This window comes from Hyla sarda, chromosome 6, assembly GCF_029499605.1.
Source record: "Hyla sarda isolate aHylSar1 chromosome 6, aHylSar1.hap1, whole genome shotgun sequence".
Taxonomy (NCBI): Eukaryota; Metazoa; Chordata; class Amphibia; order Anura; family Hylidae; genus Hyla; species Hyla sarda.
In genome coordinates this window covers 155069703-155081998 of record NC_079194.1, presented here as the reverse complement: position 1 = coordinate 155081998, position 12296 = coordinate 155069703, and the positions used below count along the sequence as shown (strand labels likewise).

Sequence of the window (12296 nt, the reverse complement as noted above, 5' to 3'; positions counted from 1 at the left end):
CGAGTCTCTAATATACAAGGCATTTGGAAAGTATTCAGACACTCAATTTTTTTTCTCCACATTTTGTTATATTGCAGCCTTGTGTTAAAAAAAAAAAAGTCAATCCTTGCAAACTTTTATGAAAAGGTAAAAACTTAAAAAAAGTTAGCATGGACATAAGTATTCAGACCCTGTGCAAATGGTCTGAATACTTATGTCCATGAGAATTTAGCTCTGGCTCCTCCCATTTCTATACCTTGATTGGAGTCACTTGTGGTAAATTCAGTTGATTGTAGGGCTGGGCGGTATGACCAAATATGTGTATCACGGTATTTTTTTAACTTACGGCAGTTCCACGGTATATAACGGTATTTTCACCCCCGCCCCAATCATGTGACCCGGCAGCCCCCCCACCAAATCATGTGACCCGCCAGCACTGTTCTCCTTCCTCCAATTAATGATCAGCCTAGCGGGGTACTACTCACATATGTCACCCACAAGCACAACTTGCAAAACTACAACGACCGCCAATGACTGTCCGGGCATGCTGGGAGTTGTAGTTTTGCAACAGCTGGAGGTCCGCAGGTTGGAGACCACTGCTGTACACTGTATACCTATGTCCGGGCTGCAAAAGATACAGAAAATAAACTTTAACCTTACCTACGTCAGCCACACGCTGTTCCTTGGGACTGGAACGTCGGACAGCCGTCAGCCTATCACCGACCGCAGCGATGTCCCGCCCCGGCCAGTGATAGGCTGAGCGCAATGTCATGTAAGAAGCCGGCCAGAGCTCCTTACATGACAGTGGGCTCAGCCTATCACTGGCCGGGGCGGGACATCGCTCCGGCCGGTGATAGGCCATGTTCACACTACGGAATTCTCGCGGAATTCCACGAGCGGAACTCCGCGAGCGGAATTCCGCGGTGTGAACTCAACATTAGTGTGAATGGGTCTCCGCAAGACCCGTTCACACTGCGGAATTTCCACAGCGGACAATTCCGCATCACAAATTCTGTGATGTTCCTTCTTTGCGCGAATTCTGCGAGCACTGCATAGCCGTCAATGGTGACGGCTCAGTGCCCCGCAGCCCTAGCGCCGGAGCACCTCCGGCGGCGGCCGCCAGGCGGAATCTCCACTCGTGGAATTCAGCGGCGAGAATTCCGTAGTGTGAACATGGCCATAGGCTGACGGCTGTCCGACGTTCCCGTCCCCAGCGTGTGGCCGACGTAGGTGAGTTACAGTTTATTTTCTTTATCTTTTGCAGCCCGGGCATAGGGATACAGTGTACAGCAGTGGTCTCAAACCTGCGGACGTCCAGCTGTTGCAAAACTACAACTCCCAGCATGCCCGGACAGCCGTTGGCTGTCCGGGCATGCTAGGAGTTGTAGTTTTGCAACAACTGGAAGTCTGCAGGTTGGAGACGACTGGCGTACAGTATAGAGTTCCAGCGCCCGGCAGCCCCCAACAAAGAGGAGGAGGGCAGTGCTTGCGGGTGACACATGTGAGTAGTACCCCGCTGGGCTGATCATTAATTGGGGGGGGGGGGGGGCAGAACAGTGCTGGCGGGTAACATAGGATTAGTTCCCCGATGTGGGGACAGCGCTGCACTGGGCTGATAATACATTCCCGAGGGGGAGGGCCCCAACCGGTATTGCGGTATGGGGGAAAATTCATATCGTGCAGCCCAGAAAATGTGGTATTCAGTATGAACCGGTATACCGCCCAGCCCTACTTGATTGGGCAGGATTTGGAAAGACACACAGCCATGAGGTGAAAGGAAATGCCTGTAGAGCTCAGACAGGATTATGTCAAGGCACAAGTGTACAAAAACAAGTTTTCAAGAGCACAGTGGCCTCCATAATTCTTAAATGGAAAAGTGTGGAGCAACCAGGACTGTTCCTAGAGCTTGCTACCCCACAAAACTAAGTAATAAGTGGGGAAGTGCCTTGGAAGGAAAGGTAACCAAAAACCCAATGCCAGCATTCAACCAATCTAGACTTCATTGCGATGGCAGAGTGGCCAGAATGAAGTCACTCCTCAGTGGACACATGAAAGCTCACCTGGAGTTTTCAAATAAAAATACCCTAAAGGACTCTCAGAATGTGTTTTATTAAAGGGGTACTCCGGTGGAAAACTTTTTTTATTATTATTATTATTATTATATTTTATTTTATTTTTTTAAATCAACTGGTGCTAGAAAGTTAAACAAATGACTTCCATTACAAAAATCTTAATCCTTCCAGTTCTTATTAGCGTCTGTATACTACACAGGAAATTCTTTTCTTTTTGGATTTTTTTTCTGTAACAAAGTGCTCTTTGCTAACACCTCTGTCCATGTCAGGAACTGTCCAGAGCAGGAGAAAATCCCTATAGCAAACATATGCTGCTCTGGACAGTTCCTAAAATGGACAGAGGTCTCAGCAGAGAGCAATGTGTTTGTGACAGAAAAGAAATACAAAAAGAAAAGAATTTCCTCTGTAGTATAGAGATTCTAATAAGTACTGGAAGGATTAAGATTTTTAATAGAAGTAATTTACAAATCTGTTTGACTTTCTGGCACCAGTTGATTTAAAATTAAAATAAAAAGTTTTCCAAGGGAGTACCCCTTTAAACCTGGAATAAAAGAAACATTACTGAGAGCCTACACCGTTTATTTACTCATTGCTTCCATTTTTTTTAAATAACAGCAGAAGTGCTGCAGTTTTTACAGGATTTTTCTGAATTTTCGTGACGTTGCTGCAAAAACAAAAACATGACTTTGATGTGTGAAAAACCCTTACTAATAAATGTAGAATTTTCTGTATCAGTGCAGGAAAAATGTACGTACCTAGAGGGGAATTTATTAAATCTGTACTTGCTTCCTGTTTAGAGCAAAAAACTTGCAGAGAAAGTGGCAGCCGTGCACCAAATTTATCAAATGTTGCACGGACTTTGATGAATGACCACAGAACTGCTCTGGTTAAATGTCTCAAAGTAGTGGCGGGCCATGTGACAATTGTATAAAATGTCACATGGACCTTAAAAGCATACGAGGCATATCCCACACAAAAAAAAAACTGTTATGTTACTTAGTACCTCATCCTGATGATGTACATGTCATTTTTATATCTCTATCATGCATATGTCACTAAAAAATAGCATATAAACAGTGCTCACTGTCTTTCCCATCTTGTCAAAAGGAGGAGGTGTGTCCTTCTCTTGCCTGCAGTGTGATGACTCCTCCCCCTCCTTCACTTTGCTGACTCACTGCTCTTGAAGGAGCCTGGCAGCCCTGCTCTGTAACCCTTTATTTCCTGGATTTATGCTGTATACACACACGCACAATGATTATTTGAGATTGCCTCTAAAGACAATATGGTGAGTGCATAATTTACATCTTCCTAAATTAGTGCTAAAAGTACAGTGTTTTTTTATGCAAAAATTTCTATATGCTCCTATGTCCTTCATGTGTGTCATCCTTTGGCAGTCCTGTAATGCTGGGACTTGGAATAGTTGGAGGTACACTGTATGGATAACTTTTTTACAGCAGTGTTGCCTTCAGCTATGTGCCTACAGCTTTTGCAAAACTACAACTCAAGGCATGCTTGGAGTTGTAGTTTTGCAACAGCTGGCGGCACATATTTGATAAAACTCTGTGTTACAGCAATGTTGTTCCACCTGCAGCCTTGTCAATCAGCCATCTAGTGTCCATGACCCTTGGACACGATAATGCTGCTGTGGAATTTTCAAAGGCAGTTTTCTTTTATAAAAATTGTATTTTATTTTTTAAAGAAGTATATTAGAAAAACTATTGTTTTGCAAAGATCTACAACATATACAAAGTAGTTATACCTGACAGTGCCTATTCAATACAAGTATTCCATAGAGTTATATAGGGCAGGGTTAAATTGCCCTGTGATAACTTCTAAATCTGGCCCGTGAGACTTTTCACAAAAAGTTGCACATGATGAATTAGTGACCACTGCACAGCCTCGACTTTTTCTGCGTCAAATTCAAAAACAAAACAAAAACAACAGATTGATAAATGCCCCTCCTAGCGTGTTAGTTGTTTCACTCACGAGGATTGTCTAGACTGGATACAACTGTAATAAACCCTAGGCAGTGAGACGTATTAGGTCAGGATAGGTTTTCTTGCTCCCACGTTGAATACTAGATTACCATGTAGCGGAGGAAGAAACTGTCTAAAAGGGGCGCCCCTACACAATGACTATTACTCATTCACATTATAACCAAAAAGACCGTGTAATTTAGTGGCCCATTTGTAAATTTCAGCCAGGAAGCAGATTAGAGCAGCCAGAAGGAGAGAAGGTCACAAAGGAGAAATAAAGTTACAGATGATCACAATTACAGAAAGGGATATATTTAGCTGGAGAGGGATAAAGAGATTTAGACATACATTAGAATGGCGGTGATGGAATGAATGGTTAGATTAAATGACCACGGTCTCCAATATGACAAGAAGTTCTGTAATGTATGCAGATATAGGTGAATGACGGGCAGCTGTGTACAACCTATACCAGCTCGGTAGTTTTCCACTGGCATGCTGAGAGTGGCACCCTGGAGTTCACAGAAATACTGTGTGAGCAAAACAAAGGCTTCCTCAAGAAATGCTTCTCCTCAACAAAAGGAAATGTATTTTGGAATTGTATTATCAGCAATTCTATATTATTACAGTCTGAAGCAATAATAACACGGTAAAAACTGTGTATGCACAAAATCTCTACTATATTCAGTTTCTAGGGCGAAAAGTAACTATCTGACATTTACTACTGTCAGCCATATTAGCTCTCATGGGGCTACTTATCAAGTCACTCAGGATTCTACCTGGTAGTCAAACGCAGTTAAAGGAGTAGTCTAGGATCTGAAATCGTATCCCCCTATCCTGTGTTAGATTGCAGGGGGTCCGACCGCTTAGACCCCCCTGTTATATCCCGTACAGGGCCCCAGCAGTCCACAGAAAGGGGGCGTGTTGACCACCGTACAAGAGATTGCTTGGGGTCCCAGCGGTCGAACCCCCCCCCCCCAATCTGACACTTAGCTAAGGATAGGGGATACGTTTTCAGTTCCTGAAGTACTCTAAATCCTTCTCCCAACAATCTCAGTGTATAGAGCTATTTCTTGCCTATACTCTGAATAGGTCTAATGGAGCAGTGGAGTAGGCATCACCCTATAGATGGGGGTAGGGCACAGATTACTGACTATAAAAGTGTTGTTAATACTAAATATTAAATATATATGCCATACACACAAAGATGAGACACAACCTTACAATCATACAGGAATGTTACACACAGACAGTCAGCAGTAGTGAATGTCCATGTCCATGTGTCCAATTGATAATTCAATAATTATTTCAGTGAGATACAAGTAGCTAGCTTCTCTCTGCATATTGCCTACCATTACCAAATACTATTTAAATATATAGTGGGAATTTTGGGGGAGATTCCTCAAGACCTGTGCTGAGGAAAAGTCAACCAGTCGCCCATAGCAACCAGATTGCTTTTACTTTTCAGAGGCCTTTTCAAAAATGAAAGAAGCAATCTGATTGGTTGCTAGAGGCAACTAGTTAACTTTTCCTCAGCACATATTTTGATGAATCTCCCCCTTTATGTTTACAACTACCTTGCCATATATTGGTATAAAATTGCCCCTGTGCTGCTTTAAGGTAAACTTTAAAGGAAAGATAATGGGGGTCATTTACTAATGTGATCCCGCTGTTTTATCTTGGGTCTCGCACCCAACTGTGTCCCACACTTCGTGCACCAGAATTTGTGACCAAAAAATCCAGAAAACCCGACCAAAAATGTGTGTGGTCACCGGGAAAAGGGGCATGTCCCTGACCGTTTCAAAAAATCTCTATATATTTATTAATGTTCCCACATACAATTTGGTGGATTTTAGCTCCGGAAAACCCAATAGCTCAATGCAGTTATATAAAAAAAAAAAAAAAAAAAAGCAAAACCTAGGGAAAAGTAAAGCATAGGAAAAAAATTGGAAATACCATGGAAAATCCACACGAGCGGATTTTGTTTCAAACTCGCAGCAGGTTTCTTGTTACGAATCTAAAAGGGGCCAACTCTCCGCCGGATGTCCGCAGCAGATTTTCAGCGGAAGAATCTAAGCTGTTGAAATTACGCCACAGACCCCATTGACCTCAATATGTATTATTCAAAAGTCAATCTCACTAGTGTAAGATAGGAAGTGGTCAAGATTTTAGCAAGTGTGAGAATGCAAAGTTATCAGTGTTGTTGTCAAAAAACATACAAATTAGTTTTTAATGTTGCCCCATTTACCCCAAAGAAGTAAAGGAAGGGGGGGGGGGTGTTGGGGAGTGACAAAGACTCAGTATGGCTGCATTCACATCTTTTTACACTACGGGTGTCGGATCCGGCTGGGGAAGGGGCTCTCCCGTACCACTCCTGTATTCACTTTAATGAGCCGAGTGGAGTAAAACGGTGACTCCGGTCGGCTCATTTTTGACCCGTATCAAGTTTTGTGACCGGACCTAAAACCGTAGTATACTACAGTTTTAGGGCCGGTCACAAAACTGGATATGGGTCAAAAATGAGCCGACCGGAGTCACCGTTTGACTCCGGTCGGCTCATTAAAGTGAATGTAGTTCACCGCTGGTCCGGATGGGGTACAGGATTGCCCGGTTTGCCCCTCCCCCAGCTGGATCTGGCACCCATAGTGTAAAAAACGAGATGTGAATGCAGCCTAAATGTTATATAGCGCAATGTTAAAAATAACTTCATAGTGTAAGTATAATACAGTGAGAGGGCACAGGACAGAGTGCGACAAGAGGGCACAGGACGGGGTGAGACTAGAGGGCACAGGACAGAGTAGGAGGGCACAACAGAGTGTGATAAGAGGGCACAGGACAGGTTGTGATAAGAGGGCACAGGACAGGGTGTGATAAGAGGGCACAGGACAGGGTGTGAGGGCACAACAGAGTGTGATAAGAGGGCACAGGGCAGGGTGTGATAAGAGGGCACAGGACAGAGTAGGAGGGCACAACAGAGTGTGATAAGAGGGCACAGGGCAGGGTGTGATAAGAGGGCACAGGACAGAGTAGGAGGGCACAACAGAGTGTGATAAGAGGGCACAGGACAGGGTGTGATAAGAGGGCACAGGACATGGTGTGATAAGAGGGCACAGGACAGGGTGTGATAAGAGGGCACAGGACAGGGTGTGATAAGAGGGCACAGGACAGGGTGTGATAAGAGGGCACAGGACAGGGTGTGATAAGAGGGCACAGGACAGGGTGTGATAAGAGGGCACAGGACAGAGTAGGAGGGCACAACAGAGTGTGATAAGAGGGCACAGGACAGGGTGTGATAAGAGGGCACAGGACAGGGTGTGATAAGAGGGCACAGGACAGGGTGTGATAAGAAGGCACAGGACAGGGTGTGATAAGAGGGCACAGGACAGGGTGTGATAAGAGGGCACAGGACAGGGTGTGATAAGAGGGCACAGGACAGGGTGTGATAAGAGGGCACAGGACAGGGTGTGATAAGAGGGCACAGGACAGGGTGTGATAAGAGGGCACAGGACAGGGTGTGATAAGAGGGCACAGGACAGGGTGTGATAAGAGGGCACAGGACAGGGTGTGATAAGAGGGCACAGGACAGGGTGTGATAAGAGGGCACAGGGCAGAGTACGAGGGCACAACAGAGTGTCATAAGAGGGCACAGGACAGGGTGTGATAAGAGGGCACAGGACAGGGTGTGATAGGAGGGCACAGGACAGGGTGTGATAGGAGGGCACAGGACAGGGTGTGATAAGAGGGCACAGGACAGAGTAGGAGGGCACAACAGAGTGTCATAAGAGGGCACAGGACAGGGTGTGATAAGAGGGCACAGGACAGGGTGTGATAAGAGGGCACAGGACAGGGTGTGATAAGAGGGCACTGTGCAGAGTATGAGGGCACAACAGAGTGTGATAAGAGGGCACAGGACAGAGTACGGGGTTATAATGGGGGCTTCCAGTATCTTAGAAGCCCAATTGATGGCTCTACTTTACCAGGGTGAATGGTTGCTGACCCAGGGAGCGGGTCCTCTTGCCCTGTACTCACCAATTTTGGCCAAGCTGGCCACCAATATCCAAACGGCCACCAGATAAGGAGTCTGCACCATGTGCCATTCCCAGCGCACCACCTGGAATCCGCCCGGTCTCTCAATCTCCTCCTCCCGGTCATCATGTGAACAGAGTGCCGGGAGTACCGGGAGCAGAAGCCCCGGTAGCAGCCGCTCCATCTCCCGGCTCTCCTGCAGGACCTCGGAGAAGATGCTGAAAGCCGGGGGAACCGTGACCTCCTCCACCAATCAGGAGGCGAGTAGAGGCAGGTGAAGCCCGGTGACGTCACCAACCATGTGCTCCGCAGCCGGCGCTTCCACATAGACGCTAATGATATACGGTAATTATGTGTTATGACGCACACCTTTATGGTATATTACGTCATTACACACAGCCCATATACACGTGGCTCCAGGAGTATGTGGACAGTGACGCAATGTCCATACACCACCACAATGACAACAAAGACATCAATATGTGATTGAAAGGTAGCCTTTCATCTGTAGGCCAGGTTCACACAGCACTTTCTGGGCGTACTTTAATGAATATTATGTTCCCAAATAGGCTGAAAAACGTGGATGTGTTGTCCCAGCACCAAAGGCTGTCCAGTGGCTTCGGACTGCTTTGGGTGGACCTGCGGCACAGGTGCTGGGCTCCCCTAAAGGACTGGTTATCCCTGGTCTTTTGTTCAAGCACTTTATTAAATGGTTAATATATTTTCATAAGGCTAGGTTCACACGGCTGTTGTCCCCCATCCTGCTTTTCTCTTGTCAATGCCTCCTAAATGGACCATTATTACTAATGGAAGCAAACTGATGCAAAAGGATCCCATTCTGTGACATCCTTTTGCATCAGTTTATCATCTGTTACAGTAGTATGAAAAGTCAGCCGCTAGAGATGAGCGAACTTACAGTAAATTCAATTCGTCACGAACTTCTCGGCTCGGCAGTGGATGTCTTTTCCTGCATAAATTAGTTCAGCTTTCAGGTGCTTTTGTGGGCTGGAAAAGGTGGATACAGTCCTAGGAGACTCTTTCCTAGTAATGTATCCACCTTTTCCAGCCCACCGGAGCACCTGAAGGCTGAACTAATTTACGCAGGATAAGCCATCAACTGCCGAGCCGAGAAGTTCGTGACGAATTGAATTTACTGTAAGTTCGATCATCTCTATAAGCCACCTACAGACTCCCGCAGCCAGGACAACTACTACTACTACTCCCATCATGGAACAGACTTCCAGTTCCTGGCTGCAAGAGTCTGCAGGCGACTGGGGAGGCTACATTAGTGTATGTGCTACTACTCCCATCATGGAACAGAGTCTGTTCCATGTTCGGGGTAGTAGTACAGGAAGTAGAAAAAGAAAATTCAGCTCCTGGTGGAGGAAAAATAGATAAAACTTAACGTTTAATAGAACATGTTAAATACTGGTAGCCACATTAGTGGCAAGTGACATGTCACTCATAAAAACAAGAGTGAAATGCCGACGCGTTTCGAGCAGACACTCTTAGTCATGGCACTGATGTCATGTCACACGGGCTTTTATATAGTCTCTGAACCAGGTCAGGAACCCACCGCAGGCAAAAACCTCCCCGCCTCCCGGAGCAGGAAATGACGAGTATTGGCTGGGACATATCCCGACAGCAACCCTTCCAGGTGTGAGATAATTAGGGTAAGGTATGAGTTAATTAACCCTTTTTCAGCCACGTACGACCCAAAGAAAGTTGGTGGGCTGTTTCCTTCTAGTTCACATTTTATTTTGCTTATGTAGAGAGTATCAAAGTTATTTGTAGCCTCTCTTGTCACCACCAATTTCCCCGCATCATGAATTTGTATTTTCAGAGATCATGCCTTGTAATGCAGGAAAGTGGAGGTAAACCGCATTCCATGTTGTGCAGTGTGAACTTTCCTCTAAACAGTAAGTAAGGATATGTAGAAAGAATTCAGACATCGTGTCAGTAACACAAGTAAATTGCACAACATGGAATATTGGTATGTCAGTTCTTGGTTTTATTATTATTTTTTATTCTTTTCAACACATCTGACAAGTTCCTGTGATACAAAAGATTATGGTGAATTACAGATGGAAGATAGCCTTATGCGTGTTTCTCAAACTACAACTTAAAGACACATAAACCAAAGGTTATCGCAGTATCTCATGCGTTTTTGTCGGACTATAGGTCAAGTTGACACACACTCGAAATAGTGTCACACTCAGGACGGTTAAACAAAGTCATGCGTTTTCTCGGACTGTGGATAGAGTTCACATGCACAGAATAATCTGCAGAATCATATCATCATCCATATCGGGCAATGTGAAAGAAAATGAGATGATAACGTACGCAGATGCATAATACATATCAGAGATACATGGTTCATATTAGAGTTCACACTTAATGTTAGTATGTGGCCACATATATTCTTTCAAGGCCATACTGCAAAGCACAGGCGAACGGAATATTATACAGTGTGCACGACACATATATGTAATAAAGCCATTTTATGCAATAGGTGCCAAAGCTGTGTGCTCGTGTCACACATTTTTAGCACAACATGGAATATGAGTGTATTTGTTTTTTCAAATATTAATCCTGATAATTGCAGATACAAACGAAAAAACATAAAGGGGGAAGAAAGAAGAAGAAAGAAAAAAACATAATGAAAAAATATATATTTTTCTGTGTCCATTTTGTGGTCAATATACATTAATGAAAAATAATTAAAATAGAATTACAAGACACGAAGTATTGTCAATAACCCATGACGTGCAGTGTGGACAGAAAGTCAAAAATGAAACAAAAAAATATATTGTAAGTATTATATTAAACACCTGCAACCCACACTTATCACATCATGGAGGGTAAATAGTTCACTTTTTTCAACCTCAATAGATCCTAATGAAGAGGGTTTAATGCGATCATGCACATATAGAACGCAGAACGCAAGAATATCGCATACCATACCTAATGCGAACTGTGACATAGGTGGTTCAGTCCAAAATTATAAAATTAATGTGGAACACCACCGGACAGCTTAAATAAAATATGATGTTATTACAAATGGACACACTATTTTTATAGGGTACCTTTCATCAAAAAAAACTTTTGATATATTATAGATTAATGTATGCAGAATAACTTTGCAGCCGGAACACAGACAAACTCAGCACTGCTCCCTGCCAGGGAGTTTGTCTGTGTCCCGGCTGCAGTCTGAGATTTAGGACTCCAGCATGAGTCTGAAATCTATAAAAAAAAAAAAAAAAAAGGACTGGTAGGGAGACCCCTAGTGGTCATTTTTTCAAAGTGGAAAATTAAATAGAAAGAAGCATATTTTTTTAATAACATTCTATTGGAAAGTTATTTTGCATACATTAATCTATAATATATCAAAAGTTTTTTTTTTGATGAAAGGTACCCTTTAAAGAAAGAAGATGAATGATATAAAATAAGATAATGATACTACAACTGAAAAGCACATATCTCAAATATCTGAAGAATAATATATGTAAAACTGGTACCACAACGAATGTGCCTTAATAAAAAAAAAACACACACTAGTCCATTTGCAAAATAACCAGATAATCACATGCAAGAAAACCGTGTGGTGTGAACAACAGTATTAATTACAAAATTGTATTAAATCCCGAAGAGACCTTGCTGTGTGGATATAGACACAAATAAATAGATGACAAATGGCACTTTAAATAAACTGCCCTATTATCCACCTGTAAGCTCTGATAGGAAATAAATAAAAATAAACGCATGTGAAAGAAAAAGAAAGAGAAAGAAAGTATGTCATAAAAAATCATGTATCAGTATGCTTAGCACATACGTAAATAACAATAACCGTAAAAACCAAGGACTATAGGTATAAATGCAGCAATAAATTTTACCAATTAGTAGAATTACATAAGGTCATTTCTATAATTCAGGCCCAGTGGAGCTCTAGTCTCCATTCTGAGAATCCAGAAAGCCTCCCTAGTACGGAGGGCATGCAACCAATCACCTCCTCGTTTGGGAGGGGGAACCTTTTCTATACCTTGAATGGTTTATGTGTCTTTAAGTTGTAGTTTGAGAAACACGCATAATGCTATCTTCCAACTGTAATTCACCATAATCTTTTGTATCACGGGAACTTGTCAGATGTGTTGAAAAGAATAAAAAGAATGAGAAAAAGAAATAAAACCAAGAACTAACATACCAATATTCCATGTTGTGCAATTTACTTGTGTTACTGACACGATGT

The 12296-nt window shown here is 43.3% G+C and overlaps 1 protein-coding gene and 1 long non-coding RNA gene across 2 annotated transcripts in view; one reads left to right on the top strand and one right to left on the bottom strand.

Annotated features, from left to right (window-relative positions):
• The window catches only part of SLC9A5 (solute carrier family 9 member A5), a 145395-nt gene extending 137051 nt beyond the window's left edge, over positions 1 to 8344 (bottom strand). The window contains exon 1 of the mRNA XM_056525620.1: positions 8054 to 8344. Coding sequence (XP_056381595.1) covers positions 8054 to 8234 — 181 coding nt within the window. The 5' untranslated portion in view covers positions 8235 to 8344. The remainder of the gene's footprint in view (positions 1 to 8053) is intronic.
• A 112-nt stretch (positions 8345 to 8456) lies between these two features.
• Positions 8457 to 8762, top strand: LOC130276364 (uncharacterized). The gene is made up of 2 exons (XR_008845097.1): positions 8457 to 8543; positions 8620 to 8762. It is a non-coding gene; the product is annotated as an uncharacterized LOC130276364 (long non-coding RNA).
• Positions 8763 to 12296: the final 3534 nt, after the last annotated feature.